Source organism: Cervus elaphus, chromosome 9 (assembly GCF_910594005.1).
Source record: "Cervus elaphus chromosome 9, mCerEla1.1, whole genome shotgun sequence".
Taxonomy (NCBI): domain Eukaryota; kingdom Metazoa; phylum Chordata; class Mammalia; order Artiodactyla; family Cervidae; genus Cervus; species Cervus elaphus.
Window position 1 is genome coordinate 41,462,693 of NC_057823.1, and position 17,404 is coordinate 41,480,096.

At 36.6% G+C, this 17,404-nt stretch overlaps 1 protein-coding gene across 1 annotated transcript in view; it reads right to left on the bottom strand.

The window, feature by feature from the left end:
* Window positions 1-571: 571 nt before the first annotated feature.
* LOC122699965 (olfactory receptor 7A17-like) overlaps window positions 572-17,404 on the bottom strand; it is a 33,921-nt gene continuing 17,088 nt past the window's right edge. Inside the window, exon 2 of the mRNA XM_043912465.1 lies at window positions 572-1,556. Within this exon, the coding sequence (XP_043768400.1) occupies window positions 572-1,540 (969 nt within the window). The 5' untranslated portion in view covers window positions 1,541-1,556. The remainder of the gene's footprint in view (window positions 1,557-17,404) is intronic.

The following is a 17,404-nucleotide window of genomic DNA, read 5'->3' on the forward strand; positions in this document are numbered from 1 at the left end:
TTGAACTCACATTTTCCACATTTCCTGTATTGGCAAGCAGTTTCTTTACTACTGCACCACCTGGGAAGCCCAGCATATAGATGGGCTTTGCTTTTTTATCCACTCAGCTACCTTATGTCTCTTTATTGAATCATTTATTTCATTGTCACTTAAAGTAACTATTGATATGTATGTACTTACTGAAATTTTATTACTCATTTTCCAGCTTTTATAGTTCTTCTAAAATCATTCAGGATAATAAATATCATTTGAGAAAAATCTTTAATTAACCCATGTTGTACCACAAAATTAATCAAAATTTCCAAGTTTTTCTTCTCCAAGGCTGAGAAAAAACTTTGTGAACATAGGAAAATGCACAAATAAAAATGGAAAAGTAGGGAAATGGACAAAAGAAAATGAACAAAAAATCAGCAGATAGAGGCAGAAACTTAAAATAGTGAGTATACAAATTGTCTAAAGTGTTCAAATCAAAGAAATGGAAATTTAAAGAAATTAATACAAACAGCAAGTTCAGCACACAGAATCTGATCAAACGACAGGGATTCCTTGTTTTAAGGTTTTGCATCGTTCTTCAAGGATGATTCTTCAGATCCAGAACAATTTTCCTTTTTATAACTGCCATCTGAAAGAATCTTTTCAGAGCGCTTTTTATGTCTTTATTTCTTAGACTGTAGATGAAGGGGTTCAGCATGGGTGTGACCACAGTGTACATCACCGAGGCTGTTGCACTTGAGTATGAGCTGTGGGCACCAGTAGAGCTAAGGTACACTCCTAGGCTTGAACAATAATATAAGAAGACAACTGAGAGGTGCGATACACAGGTGGAAAACGCTTTATATTTCCCCTGAGGTGATGAGATTCCACGTATGGAGAACACTATCTTAGAGTAAGAGTAAAGAATACCAGCCAGGGGGCCACCCCCCAACAGCACTGATGTAAAATACATAAAAACATCACTAAGGAAAGTGTCGCAACAGGCAAGTAGTACAACCTGTTTGATTTCACAGAAAAAGTGGGGGATTTCCAAGTCTGTACAGAAGGACAGCTGTAACACCAGCAAGCTTTCTAACAAGGAAAACAGAGCACTAATGAGCCAGCACACCAGCACCAGCAGTCCACAGAGTCGGGGGCTCATGATGACCGTGTAGTGCAGGGGGTGGCAGATGGCCAAGAAGCGGTCATAGGCCATCACAGTCAGCAGAAAATCATCCAGTGCTGCAAACAGCATGTAAAAATACATCTGGGTGATGCACCCTCCATAGGATATAACTTTGCTCTGGATCTGTATATTTATTAACATCTTTAGGATTGTTGTGGTAGTGAAACATATGTCAACAAAGGACAAGTTGGAGATGAAGAAGTACATGGGGGTGTGAAGATGAGAGTCTGAACTGACAGCCAGGATGATGAGCAGATTTCCAAACACAGTGATCAGATACATGGAGAGGAACATTCCAAATATGAATGGTTGCAGTTCTGGTTCCACCGATAAACCCTGAAGAAGAAATCCTGAATTTTGTGTATCATTTCCTGGTACCATGTGCTGGTGTTGATGACTACGAATAAAAAATACATACATAATTTTGCACAAATAAGTATTATTATTTAAAATGCTACAACGTATATTTTAAACCATGTATATATAAAGTAAATACATATAAAACATTTAAGAGCTGTTTTGCAACATCTCTGACTAGGAATTCTGTTAGAGAGGGAGGAAATATACAGACTTGTAGGAAAGTCTGTACAGACTGAGTAGGAAATATACAGACTGAATAGGAAAAGATATTTAAAGTCCTAAAGTAGTCCTAGATAGATTGTTATATGGAGAAAATTTTCAGACTTTCTCCCGAGGAATCATGCATTAAACAGTTGCAATGAGAAATATTTTATGCCTTTGAGGAACATATAGTGAGTACTGGCCATTTTCTAGGCATAAGATTGTGAGAAACAAAAGGCAAATGATACAATGACTGAAAAATATAAGCAAATAAATATTGCATATCATGTGACATAGTGACATACATGAAGATAGAAAAACAGGTATAAAAAGAGTGAATGAGGGTGTTATTTATTACTGAGAACTCAGGAAGACCTAAAAATGATGAAGACAAAGTTATAAAGCTAATGTTAGTTATTAATATATCTGCATCTAAAACAGAGAAACTGACATGTATAAGGCAGTTTTTGAGATCTAAATGGAGAAAGCTGACAGCAACACAAGAAGAGTAGTGGATTTTAACACCCTGCTTACATAGTGAATAGATCTTTGAAACATAAAGTCAATAGGAAATAGTAGCCTTATATGAAACATTGGGTCTGAAGGACACATTCTTCTCAAGTGCAAATGGACCTTTCTCAAGAATAGACCATGTGTTGGGAAACAATACAAGTCTTAATAAATTTAGAAGGTTGAAATTATATCAGGCATTTTCTGATCACAATGGTATGAAACTATAAATCAACTATAAGAAAAAGTTGGAAAAATCATAAATATATGTATATTAAACAACATGCTACTTAATGATTGGAATATTACAAATCAAAGGAGTCATAAAATTTATGTATACAAATAAAAATGAATGTATGACATACTTAAATCATTGTGATAAAACAAACTTAGTAATAAGAGAGAACTGTATAGTAATCCTTACCTACCAAAAGAAACAAGAAAGATCTAAACAAACAATCTAACTTTACATCTAAAGGAAATAGAAAAGGAGCAAAGAGCCAAAAGTTAGTAAAAGAAAGAACATAAGAAAAATCAAAGCAGAAATAAATGAAATGAAAACTACAAAGAGGATGGGAAAAAATCAATGATTTGGTTCAATCAAGCTGGGTCTTTGAAAAGATAAACAAAATTGACAAAAGCTTTATTGGACTAACTAACAAAAAAGAAAAAATAAGTCTCTGATTAATAGAATCAGAAATAGGGACTTCCTTGGTGGTCCAGTGGTTGAGATTTTGATTTCCTGTGCAGAGGATATGGGCTAAATACCTGGTCATGGAGTTAAGATCCCATATGCCTTGTGGCGAAAAAACCAAAACATAAAAACAGAATCAATATTGTAACAAATTCAATAAAGACTTCAAAAACGATCCATATTTTAAAAAAATCAGCGATAAAAGAGCAGAAATAGCAATAAATACAGTAGAAATACAAAGGTTTATGAGACTATTATGAACAACTATAAGCCAACAAATCAGGCAACCTAGAAAAAATAAACAAAATCTTTAGAATCACACAACTATAGACTGAAGGTAGAGAAAATCTGAGTAGACCAATTATTAGTACAGTTATTAAAGCAGTAATCAAAAAGTTCCCCCAAATGAAAGATCCAGGATGAGACAGCTTCAGGCATGAATTCTACAGAACATTCAAAGAAGATTTAATACCTATCCTCCCCCAATTCTTCCAAAAAGTTAAAAGAGAGAAGACCATCCTTATGAATTTTGTGAGGCCAACTTTATCCTGATACCAAAATGAGACCATGACAACAAGGAAAACAAGAAAATTATAGTCCATTATTTCTGATAAATGTAGAGCAAAAAGTCTCAACAAAATACTAGCAACTGAATAAAAACATACATTAAAAGGACCACACACCATTATTAAGTGGGATTTGTTCCTGGGATGCAAGGATGGTCTAACATCTGAAAAGTAGTTAGCATGAAAATCCATGATAAACTAATGAAGAATAAATACCATATATAACTCCATATTGATGCAGAAAAGATGCAGATGTTAGAAGAGTGTTAAAATTTCAATAACCTTTTATGATAAAAGCTTTCAATAAAGTGAATATAGAAGGAATATACCTCAACATAATAAAAGTCATTTATGACAAACCCACTGCTAACATCTGAATCAGTGTTGAAATACTGAATGCTAGCTATCTTAGGTCAGGAACATAACAAACATGCCCACTTTCCCCAATTTTATTCAGGATAGTATTGGAATCCTGACCAGAGCACTCGAGCAATAAAATAAATAAAAGACATTTGAATTAGAAAGGAAAATGTAAAATCATCACTATTTGCAGATAACATGATTTTATGTGTAGAAAACCCTAAAACCATTAGAAATAAATACAATGAAGTTAGAGGATATAAAATCAATATATAAAATTGTATTTCTATACAGTGACTGTGAACTAAAAGGAAAATAAATTAAGAATATCATCCTATTTAAAATTGCACCAAAAAGTATAAAAATTCAACTCAGAGTGGATTAAATTTTTATAATTAGACCTGAGAAACCATAAAACTTCTGGAAGAAAACACAGGCTATCACTCCAGGCCCATGAGAATGGCTGTTATCAAAAAGACAAGACATAACAAGTACTGAAGAGAATGGGGAGAAAAGATAAACCTTATGCACTACTGGCAGGAATGTAAATCAGTGGTGTCACAATAAAAATGTTATGGAGGTTTCTCAGGTTTTAAAAATAAGCTACCATATCATTTAGCAATTCTATTTTTGGGTATTTATGCCTCCCTCCATCCCTCAAAAAAAAACCCTCAAACACTAATTTGAAAAGATATATGCATGTCAATGTTAGTTATAGCATTATTACAATAGCCAAGATATGGAAGCAGCCTAAGTGTGTATTGATAGATGAATGGGTAAAGAAGATGTGACATGAGAGAACAAGAAGGCAGAGAAGGTGGAGGTGGAGTACATCTCTCTTCACAGTTACATCAGGAATATACCTTCAAACACAGAAGATCTTGCAGAACACCAGCTGAGAATGGGCACGAATACTTGACCACCAGAAAAGAATACATAGCACCACACAAAATTTGGTAGGATGAAGGAAATGGGAGGAAAAGAGGAGAGTGAGCAGAACTGCACCTGCACCTGGGGGTTGGGGGAACTGAAGCAGGAGGTCAGATCCCCACATCGTGGCAACTGTTTGGGAAGGAGGAGAAACATTTGAGGCTGGTGGAGAGTGAAGCGGCTGTTCTGTGACAGTCTGAATGGAATGAGAATCACACAGACCATCCTTGTTGCAGCCGTACTTACCTCAGACAAGGATGCAAGTCCCTTAGAAAGCACAGTGGTTGGGAGCTGGAGTGTACAGATCAGAGAGCAATCCCAGGGCGACGTCTGCTATTGACTGCAGGGTGGATGGCCCAACGGGATGTGAAGGAGGAGATCACAGAGGGAAGTATCTTTGGAGGAAAATCCAGCAGCCATGAAGGTCAAGCGATACTGCTGAGTCATGTGTAGGGGGTGGAGCCATCACTGTAGCCTCTTTCTCCCCTTTGGGCCAGCACCAGCAGCTGAACAATAGAGAAAGACCCCAGAGCAAAAGACAAGGCCCCCAGGGGGAGGGGATTTAAGTGCCTGATGCGCCAAACAGCTGATAAGAACCCCAGCCACAGAAGGACACTTTAAGTCCCTGAATGGGCCTAGCAACAAAGAAGGATCAGCCGAAGAGGCCCTCTGATTTCCAGCTGCCAGAGGCTAGAAAAATCCTCTGATAGGGCCATAGCTCCTGTGGCTGAGGCAGTTGGTGTCCCTGCACGCTTAGCGCTGCCAGAGTCCCCGTGATCCAAGCAGCTACAACACCTCCACTCTTGGGGCAGAGTTGCCAGAGGCTAGCGGGGAAAACACACACACACACACACACACACACACACACACACAAAAACACCCTAATAGTGCCATATCTCCTTGACAATGTGCCTTGACAAAGCCACCTGTGCCTTTGCACACCTGGCATTGATGATCCAAACAACCGTACCACCTCTATGCTTGGTCTCTACTGGGGCAGAAATTCCAGAGGCTAGAAATACCCTAAGAGCACTGTAACTCCTGCTGCCCTAGCTGCTGGCTCCTCTGCGTGCCTGGTGCTGCCAGGGCTGCTGCAGTCCAAACAGCTGTGCCACCCCCATGCCTGGTCCTCACATGGGGCAGGGGTCCAGCAGGGCAGCCTCAGAAGCAAAGCCTGTGGAAAACTCACCTGCAGAGGTGAAGATAAAATGACAATTGAAACCCAGGGGGAGTGTGGCTGAGCAAGATGACCCTAAATCTTCCCACCAGCTGTATAAGCTGCAGATTCAATCCACACAGTCGACTAAGCAGACTCTGTCTATGGAATACATACAAGGACAATGACAGTTTCCACAAAAGAAAATGCACTGGCTCTGGCAGCTGTGAACATTGGAGGCAAGAACACACAGGAGTAAAACCAGATTAGAGTCTGAGCTGTCCCCACACTGGTCCAAGACCAGCCCAGTATTGGAGGGCAATTGAGGGAGATGAGGTGGACTGTGATTCACAGCAAGGGAAAGGATGCTGACAACTGAGATTCAAGAAAAACATCTATTATTATATTTTGACTTGTTCTGTCGTTGCTACTGGTGTTTTCTTTCCTTTTTCATTTTTTTTTTCTCACTGCTGCTGTAGTTTATTTTATTAGTACTATTAAAGCTATTTAAGCTTTTGAGAACTTTTTTAGTCACACTTTTTATTTCTTTTATATACTTCTGCCTCTATCTTGGCCTTTTGCAGTTCTATGGGGTTTTTATTTTTAAATTTCTAAATATTTTAAATTTATTATTATTATTTTATATTTATTCTTTTGTTTGCTTTTATTATTGTTACTTTCCCATTGTAGTTATTCCTTAATATATACACATTTTCTTTATCTACCTCTATTTAATTTTGCTTTTCTAGTCTTTCTTTTTTCCCTTTTCTTTCTTTTTCACACTATGTTGGTTAGTTTTTGTTTTCATTGCTTTATTCCCCAGTTGGCACCTGCTTTGGTTTTGTTTTCCAGTTTGTCCTTTAGTTAGTTTTGTTTTTAACTAGCTGATATCAATTTTGGTTTCCTTTGCTTGCCAAGTCAATCTGTTGTACTTCTTATTTTTTTAACTGTTTGGTTTTGTTTATGTGTGTATATTCCATTATTTCTGTTATTATTTGCCTGACTTAGTATTTGCCATTTGTCTGGGGTTCATCTTTTGTTTCTTGTTTTTGTTTTGGTGTGTTTGTTTTAATCCCCTTTAATGCCATAACAAACCACCTGTTGAATCTCCATTCCATGGCCAGAAGCCAGGCCCTGAGTTTTTGGAGTGAGAGGAGTGACTCCAAGACCCTAGACTGCCAGAGAACTACTAATCCCAGGGAGTATTAATTAGTGAAAATTCCCACAAAGGCCTCCACCTGTATATAAGAACCAGCATTATCCAACTTCCACCAGGACTCCCTGCAGGATGCCTCACCCAAACAACAAACAAAATAAAAACACAAACCCAGTCATCAGCAGACAGGATGACCACCTCACACAGCCCTGCCCCTCAGATGGGGAAAACAAAACAACAAAACCCAACAACAACTCACCTCCTCCCACAAGAACATAAGCACAAGTCACACCCAACACAAAGCCGACACAAACCAAGGGACCACCCTTATCCACCAAGGGCAGAAATCAAAAGGTAGAAGAAATTCAGCCTCAAAGCCTGGGATAAGGAGACCTCAAATGCAATGTTTAAAAAAAAAAACAGGCGGAGAAATATTGTGCAAATGAAGGAAAAAGCTAGAAACCCACAAGACCAAATAAACAAAGAGGAAACAGGGAGGCTACCTGAAAAATAATTCAGAGTAATGATAGTAAGGGTGACCCAAAACCTCAAAAATAGAATGGAGAAAATGCAAGGATCAATTAACACATTTAACAAAGACCTAGAAGAAATAAACAGACAGAAAATACAGTTACTGAAATTGAAAGTACTCTGGAAAAGATAAATAGCAGAATATCTGAGGCAGAAGGACAGAGAAGTGAGCTGGAAGATAGAATGGTGGGAATAACTGCCAAAGAGCAGAATAAAGGAAAAAGAATGAAGAGAACTGTGGATAGTCTCAGGGACCTCTGGGACTATATTAAACGCACCAACATTTGAATTATAGGAGTTCAGAAGAAGAAGAGGAAAAGAAAGGGTCTGAGAAAATTTTTGAAGTGATTATAGTAAAAAATATCCCAAATATGGGACAGGAAATAGCCAATCAAGTCCAATAAGCATAGAGAGTCCCATAAAGATAAACTCAAGGAGAAACATGCCAAAACACATACTAATCAAACTAGCAAAGACTAAACACAAAGAAAGAATATTAAAAGCAGCAAGGGAAAAGCAACATGTAACATACAAGGGAAACCCCATATGATTAATGGCAAATCTTTCAGCAGATATTCTACTGGCTGGCCAAAAGAGAATGAAAAAATATACTTAAAGTACCGAAAGGAGAAAATCTACAACCAAGATTACTGTATCTGGCAAGGACCTCATTCATAACTGATAAAGAAATAAAAAACTTTACAGACAAGAAAAAGTTAAGAGAATTTAGTACCACCAAACCAGCTTTACAACAAATGTTGAAGGGAGTCATATAGACAGGATTCACAAGAGAAGGAAAGACCTACAGAGATAAACCCCAAACAATTAAGAAAATGACAATAATAACATATTTGTCAACCATCACTTTAAATGTAAATGAATTAAATGGCCCAACCAAAAGACAAAAACTGGCTGAATGGATACAAACACAAGAACATATGATATATGCTGTCTACAAGAGACCCACTTCAGACCTAGAGACACATACAGACTGAATGTGAGAGGATGAAAGAAGATATTACAAGCAAATGGAAATCAAAAGAAAGCTGGAATAGCAATCTTCATATCAGACAAAACTGACCTTAAAGTAAATAATATTATAAGAGATAAGGAAGGACACTGCATAATGATCAAGCTATCAGTCCAAGAGGAAGACATAGAAATTATAAATATTTGTGCACCCAATACAGGAGTACCTCAATACATGAGACTAACACTAACAGACATAAAAGGAGAAATTGAAAGTAACACAATAATAGTAGGGGACTTTAATGCCTCACTTACATCAATGAATAGATCATCAAAACAGAAAGTAAGGAAACACAAGCATTAAATGACACATTAGACCAGATGAATCTAATTGATATCTTCTGGACATATCACCCAAATGCAGAAGAATACACTTTATTTTCAAGTGCACATGGAACATTCTCCATGATATACCACATCTTGGGTCATAAATCAAACCTCAGTAAATTTAAGAAAACTGAAATTGTATCAAACATCTTTTCTGACCACAACACTATGAGACTAGGTATCAATTACAGGGGAAAACAACTGTAAAAAACACAAACACATGGAGATTAAACAATATGTTTCCAAATAATGAATAGGTTACTAAAAAAAACAAAAGGGAAATTTAAAAAATCCTGGAAACAAAATAACAATGAAAACACAACTCAAATCCTATGGGATGCAGCAAAGTCAGTTCTAAGAGGGACATTTATAGCAATACAATCCTGTCAAGAAACAAGAAAAACATTGAATGTATAACCTAACTTTACATCTAAAACAACTAGAAAAAGAGGAACAAAAAAAATCCCAAAGTTAGCAGATGGAAAGAAATCATAAATATTAAAGGAGAAACAAAAGAAAAAGAAATGAAGGAAACAATAGTAACGATTAATAAAACTAAAAGCCGGTTCTTTGAGAAGATAAAGAAAATTGACAAACCTTTAGCCAGACTCATCAAGAAAAAAAGAGAAGAATCAAATCAATAAAGTTAGAAATAAAAAAGGCGAGGCTACAACAGACAACACAGAAATACAAAGGATCATAAAAGATTATTATGAACAACTATATGCCAATAAAATGAACAACCTGGAAGAAATGGACAGATTTTTAGAAAAGTTTAATCTTCCAAGACTGAACCAGGAAGAAATAGAAATTATGAACAAGCCAATTACAAGCAGTGAAATAAAAACTGTGATAAAAAAATCTCCAAAAAAACCCACAAAAGCCCAGGGCCAGATGGCTTCACAGATGAATTCTATCAAACATTTAGAGAAGAGCTAATGCCTGTCCTTGTAAAACTCTTAAGAAACTGCAGAGGAAGGAACACTTCCAAACTCATTATATGAGGACACCACACTGTAATACAAAACTGACAAAGATAACACAGAAGAAGAAAATTACAGGCCAATATCACTGAAGAACATAGATGCAAAAATCCAAAACAAATTTCTAGCAAACAGAATTCAACAACACATAAGATCATACACCATGATCAAGTCAGATTTACCCCAAGAATGCAAAGATTTTTCAATATATGCAAATCGATGTGAAAGATAAAAGCCATATGATAATCTCAATAGGTGTAGAAAAAGCCTTCTGTAAAATTTGATCTCTGGTTCCTCTGCCTTTTCTAAAACCAACTTGAACATCTGGAAGTTCATGGTTCATGTATTGCTGAAGCCTGGCTTGGAGAATTTTGAGCATTACTTTACTAGCATGTGAGATGAGTGCAATTGTATGGTAGTTTATGATAAAAACAACTCTTCAGAATGGGCATAGAAGGAAACTCCCTCAACATAATAAAAAGGCCATATAGGACAAATCCACAGCAAACATTATTCTCAATGGTGAAAAGCTGAAAGCATTTTCTCTAAGATCAGGAACAAGACAAGAGTGCCCACTCTCACCACTATTGTTCAACATAGCTTTGGAAATCTTAGCAAGGCAATCAGAGAAGAAAAAGGAATAAAAGGAATTAAGAATGGAAAAGAAGTAAAACTCTCTCTTTGCAGATGACAGGATACTATACATAGAAAACCCTAAAGATACTATCAGAAAATTACTAGAGCTAATCAGTGAATTTAGCAAATTTGGAGAATACAAATCAACACACAGAAATCACTTGCATTCCTGTACACTAACAATGAAAAATAAGAAAGAGAAATTAAGGAATCAATCTCATTCACCATTGCAATAAAAAGAGTAAAATATCTAGGAATAAACCTGAGGAGACAAAAGAGCTTTGTACAGAAAACTATAACACACCGATGAAAGAAATCAAAGCAGACATCAGCAAATGGAGAGATATGCCGTATTCCTGGGTTGGAAGAATCTACATTGTGAAATGACGACCAAATGCAATCTTCAGGTTCAGTGTGGTCCCTATCAAATTACCGATGGCATTTTTCACAGAACTAGAACAGAAAGTCTCACAGTACATATGAAAACACAAAAGACCCAGAATAGCCATTGCAATCTTGAGAAAGAAGAGTGGAACTTGAAGCATCAACCATCCAGATTTCAGACTATGCTACAAAGTTACAGTCATCAAGACAGTATGGTGCTGGCACAAAAACAAAGATACAGACCAATGGAACAAGATAGAAATTCCAGAGATAAACCCCCACATCTGTGGGTACCGTATTTCTGACAAAGGAGGAAAGAATATACAACGGGACAAAGATAGTCTCTTTGATAAGTGCTGCTGGGAAAACTGGACAGTTGCGTGAAAAAGAATGAAATTAGAACACTTCTTAACACCACACACAAAGATAAACTAAAAATAGATTAAAGACCTAAATGTAAGACTAGAAACTATAAAATTCTTAGAGGAAAACATATGCAGAACACTCAATGACATAAAACAAAGCAAGATTCTCTATGACCCACCTCCTAAAGTAATGGAAATAAAAACAAAAATAAACTTAAAAGCTTTGCACAGCAAAGAAAATTATAAACAAGGTGAAAAGACAACCCCCAGAGTTAGAGAAAATAATAGCAAATGAAACAATTGACAAAGGATTAATTTCCAAAATATACAAGCAGCTCATACAAATCAATACCAGAAAAACAAACAATCCAATTAAAATTGGGAAAAGGACCTAAACAGACATTTCTCCAAAGACATACAGATGGCTAATAAACATATGAAAAGATGCTCAGTATCAGGCTTATTAATAGAGAAATGAAAATCAAAACAATAAGATATCACCTCGCACCTGTTCAGAATGGCCATCCTCAAAAAATCTACAAACAATAAATACTGGAGTGGGTGTGGAGAAAAGGGAACCCTTTAATACTGTTGGTGGGAATGTAAATTGATGCAGCCAGTACAGAAGATAGTATGAAGATTCCTTTAGAAACTTGGAATAAAACTACCCTATGGCCCAGCAATCCCTGAAACATATACCCTGAGGAAACCAAAATTGAAAAAACTAAACAAAACAAAAAAAATGCATGTACCCCCATGTTCATTGCAGAACTATTTACAATAGCTAGGACATGGAAGCAACTTAGATGTCCACTGACAGACGAAGGGATAAAGAAGCTGTGGTACATATACACGATGGAATATTACTCAGCTATAAAAAAGAATGTATTTGAGTCAGTTCTAATGAGGTAAATGAACCTAGAGCCTTTTATACAGAGTGAAGTAAGTCAGAAGGGAAAACAAGTATCATATACTAATGCATATATATGGAACCAGTAACGGTACTGATGAAATTATTTGTAGGGGGGCTGTAGAGACACAGGTATAGAGAACAGTTTTATGGACACGGCGGGGAAGGAAAGGTAGGGTTGGACATATGAAGAGATTAACATGGAAACATACATTACCATACATAAAATAGATAACCAATGAGAATTTGCTGTAAGACACAGGAAGCTCAAACTGGGGCTCTATAATAACCTAGATGGGTGGGATGGGGATGGGGGAGGGAGGTTCAAAAGGACGGGGCATAGATATACCTATGGCTGGTTCATGTTGACATTTGGCAGAAACCAACACAATGCTATAAAGCAATTATCCTTCAATTTAAAATAAATAAATAAATAAGACAGGAAAAAAGAATGTGGCATGTATCTACAATGGAATATGGCATGGCTAAAATAAAAGAAGAAAACATTTTTGACAAATGCCCATCTGGACCTCAAGGTTATGATGGAAGGAAATAAGTCAGATGCAAAAAGACAAACACCCTATGATTTTAGTCATGTGTGGTATATAAAAAAGAAAAAACCTTAAATAAATAAGCAAACAAAATTCACATAAAAAGAAACAGATATAGAGAAATAGAATAGTTAGAGGGGGAGAGGGGAGGTAAATTTGATAAACAGGGACAACTATGTGGTTATGGTTGGAAACTAACATTTTGGTGGTAAATACGCTGTAGAACTCAAAATAAAATATTGTATATGAATACTTCATAATGTGATAAATCAATATCATTTCAATTAAAAATTACATGGAAACAGCAAGTAATACCAACTGATTGAAGATTGAAGGCAGGAGGAGAAGGGGACAACAGAGGATGAGATGGTTGGATGGCATCATTGACTTGATGGACATGAGTTTGAGCAAGCTTTGGGAGTTGGTGATGGACAGGGAAGCCTGGCGTGCTGCAGTCCATGGAGTCACAAAGAGTCAGATATAACTGAGCGACTGAACTGAACTGAACTGACCAAATGATAATTCTCTCAAGGACGTATAAACATGAAGATCCGTATTTATATGCCCATTTTATGTCTAGTATTTAAGGAAACATAAAAAAAAATTTAAATGGAGAGTAAGAGGAGAGATCTATACATCAGGGATAAAATAATCTAGAATACTAAGGTAATTTTGCGAGATTATGATGAGATAGACTCTTTTCTGGTTCTGGCAGCATTCCAAACTCAGTTTGGAACCATTACCAAACCATATCCCCTTAATGTCCAGAATACCTAATAAAAGAAGGGGGAAAAAACTCACAATTTATTATCTAGAGAAACAATATTTTAGAATGTTATGACATTTTACTGATTAAACTTTCCATTAGATAAACGCTATTAGAAAATAAACTCTCAATTCACAACAGAAAATATATAAAACATAACAACCAGTGAACATTTTTTAAAGATGAAAACGTGAAAGATTTTAAATGGTATTATGGGTAAAATTTTGGGCATCAGAAAACTGAGTTTTGAATTTTGAATCTACCACATACTAGTTGCTTGTCCATAGGGAGCCAACTGAACCATTGTAAGTGCTAATATTCTCTTTTATTTATTCATTTTTAAGCCTATAGAAATCAGTATTCCCAAGTGGTCTCCCATCATCCAAGTACTAACCAGTCCTGACCCCGCTTAGCTTCTGAGATCAGAAGAGATCAGGTGCATTTTGGATGGTATTGCTGTAGACTAATTTCCTTTAAATAGTAAGCAAAGTAGTACCCATTGTCTGGAGGCACTTGACAGATTTATTCAATGTATGTAAAAATCTCAGAAAAGTTCCTTTCTGGTATTAAATGAAAGGTTATCACTGTTGCTGAGATGTGCCTGATTTTTTTCTTCTACCCTTCAAATGTCACCATTGCTTCCCCACCTCTAAACAGTGAAATAATTGTAAAGCTTGTTAGCATAACACTTTTTCATATTAAGCACAATTTTTTTCCCATATGAATAACAAATATGTGAGACAACCATGAATTCTTTGTCTTTGGAACTGATGTTGCAAACTAATATCCATCTCCCTTAGTCTGAGTCTTTCCAATAAACACACAAATATGACTCAAATTCATCCTATCTTAAACATTTTAAAAATGCGGTTCACTGCACAAGTCTCCAAACTTAAAACTCTAGTTTGCCACTCCCCTTAACTGCAAACTTCCTCAGATATGTTTTAATTTTACTGGAACCAGTTTATGCTTCCATTCCTTCTTCATTCTCATTAACTAAACTTCATTCCCCACAATTAGTTATAACAGTGACCCTTGTGCTGTGGGGTACTGTGCTTAGTCGCTCAGTCGTGTTTGACTCTTTGTGACCCTATGGAGTGCAGCCCACCAGGCTCCTCTGTCCAAGGGGATTCTCCAGGCAAGAATACTGGAGTGGGTTGCCATGCCCTCCTCCAGGGGATCTTCCCAACCCAGGGATCAAACCCAGGTCTCCTGCATTGCAGGCAGATTATTTACCATCTGAGCCACCAGGAAAACCCAGTGATACTTGTATTTAAAGTATAATAGTGATCCTTGTATTTCTGAGTTCAAAAGACACTTCTCTTTTTGGCATATTAAATACATTAATTGTAGATTAATTAGCCTACCTAGCAAAAGACACAGTCTCTCATCTCAGGGCTAGGGTTGTTGGGCTCTCAGGTGACCTTAGGTTAAAGTTTTCAGGTTCGTTTCTTTCTGCACCTTTCTTCACACATCTACTGAGTTCTCAGATATACCTGGATACTGTCTCTAACAGAAGAATCTCTGTATGGACGTCTGAAATTCTCTCTGGGTGTTTGATGATGGAGACTGAAGTTCTGTTCCCAAATAAGCCAGTAGGAAGGAATAAAATATTGGTGTGTGAGCCACAATAAGGACTCCAAATGCAGCATCTGTCTTTCCAGTACCGGGAGCAGGGATTCACACACTGGGGCTGTAGTGGAGGTAGTTATAGCTCCCTAGGCTGCTCATTAGGCACTGTTGCCATTGTTATTCCCACTTCTGAGCACACAAATCCCTGTGGGAACACTGGTCTGAACACAAAGAAAATGATTCCTGTTGATTCTCTGTTCCCAGAAGAGCAGATTAGAAGTCAGGTGAATCCAGTCTTTATTCTTCCTTCTCCATGCCTTCTCTTGACTTCCACAGGTCTCACTTCCTTGCATCTTATCCAAACCTTGAGTTAATGTTTCTTCCAAACCTGACACTGATTACCTGTATTTACTAGGTCCCATGGACTTCCAAAATACTGACTTGTGACAGGAATATCTCCCAATATCTCTAGAAAATTAGTATTCCTTTCATCAACAAGAAACCCTTGCATACATAAATTAACCAAATGCAAAACAGCCAGTTGGCTTAAACAACACAGCAAAAAGCTCTTATCTTTTTAATAAATGGAAAATTTGGGAATAAAAACACTATGATCTTACTATATAAAAGGAAAGTACTCCTATTTACAATTTACAATGGAGAAAGTATGTATCTGACAAACCCATAACTATATTTGGCTTCACAGATAACAAAATAACTGGAAAGTAGACATTGTTACCTTGAATCTTTTCATATACTACATAATTTCCTTTGATGTGAACACCCACACTGAGATGTATGTCTTGAGAGGTGTGTCTCAAGAAATGCTGTCGCAAGAGTATATTTTCAAGCATTCCTTGGTCTGGGTTTCCTTATTAATATGTAAGTATGCACCAGTCAAATATATACCACCTTAAAACTGAAAAATCTTATCACTTCACTGTGTATCTCTCCTTAGCTAATAAGGATATTTCTTTATTCCAGTTAATTGCAAAGGTCCTTGAATTTATGTTCTACTTTTACTGGAATCACTTCACCCCTCCCATTACCTCTTCTAATCTAGCGTCCATTTAATTTTCAACACAGACTCTGCAATGCTGAGTAAAATATTCAGTTCTCTTTGGACATCAGAGATAAATACATCAGTTAATATGTGAGGCAAGCAAGCAAACAACCACAGTAATTCTCAGGCTCCAGTTTAATCAGGAATAACTCTCAAGTAACCTCAAGGAAACATTCTTGGATTTCATTCAGACCTACTCCTACAGTGTTCATGGGTTTTCAGACCCACCTGGTTGTGACCTCTAAGAATACAACCTCTGGGAGAAAACACAAATTCCTCCCTGAATAGTTGATAATGGAGGTTGAAATCTTTCCCTGGAAAGAAGGAAGGAGTTTTGACTCAACTGGTCCTTAAGTCAGGCTTAGAACCCCAAAAGAAACAACAGTGTCTCATCCAGTCCAATCTCAGCAGAGAATTTATCTCTTTATATCTGTCTATTTGGCAATTTCCCTCTTGTTACTCCAACTTACAAGTACATGCCTTCCTTGAGTGACAGTGGTATGGATGGCAAGGAAATTTTCCTTATTGATTTTCTGTTCCCAAGAGACCAGTTCAGATGTAAAGTCAATTCAGTTTTTGTTACTCCTTTTCTATGAACTCTCCATCCATTTATAGGTCTAACTCCCAGTATTCATCACATCTTCTTTGGATATATACCCAAAAGCGTTATGCAGGATCATATAGTAGTATTATTTTTTCACGTTTTGTGGAACACCATACTCACTCTCATAGTGACTGTACCACTTTTGCTTCCCATCAGTAGTGCACAAGGCTTCACTTTTCTCTACCTCATCACCAACAATATTTATCTCCTCTTTTTTTATAAGAGCCATTCTAAAAGATGTAAAGTGATATCTCATAGTGATTTTGATTTGTATTTACCTAACAGTTGGCAAAGTTGAGATCTTTTCATGTTCCTATTGTCACATGTATGTCATTTTTTGGAAAATGTCTATTCAGATCTTTTCTAACTGGATTGCATTTTTCCACTGAGTTGCGGTATTTCCTGATATATTTTGAATATTAATTCATTATCAGATATAAGGTTTAAAAACATTTTCTTCTATTGTCAGTTGACTCCTCATTTAGTTGATTGTTTCTTTTGCTGTGCATAATGCAGCTGATTTTGTAGGTTAACTTTGTGTACAAAACTTAGTTTGTTTACTATTTCTAACAGTTCTTTTTGGTGGAGTAT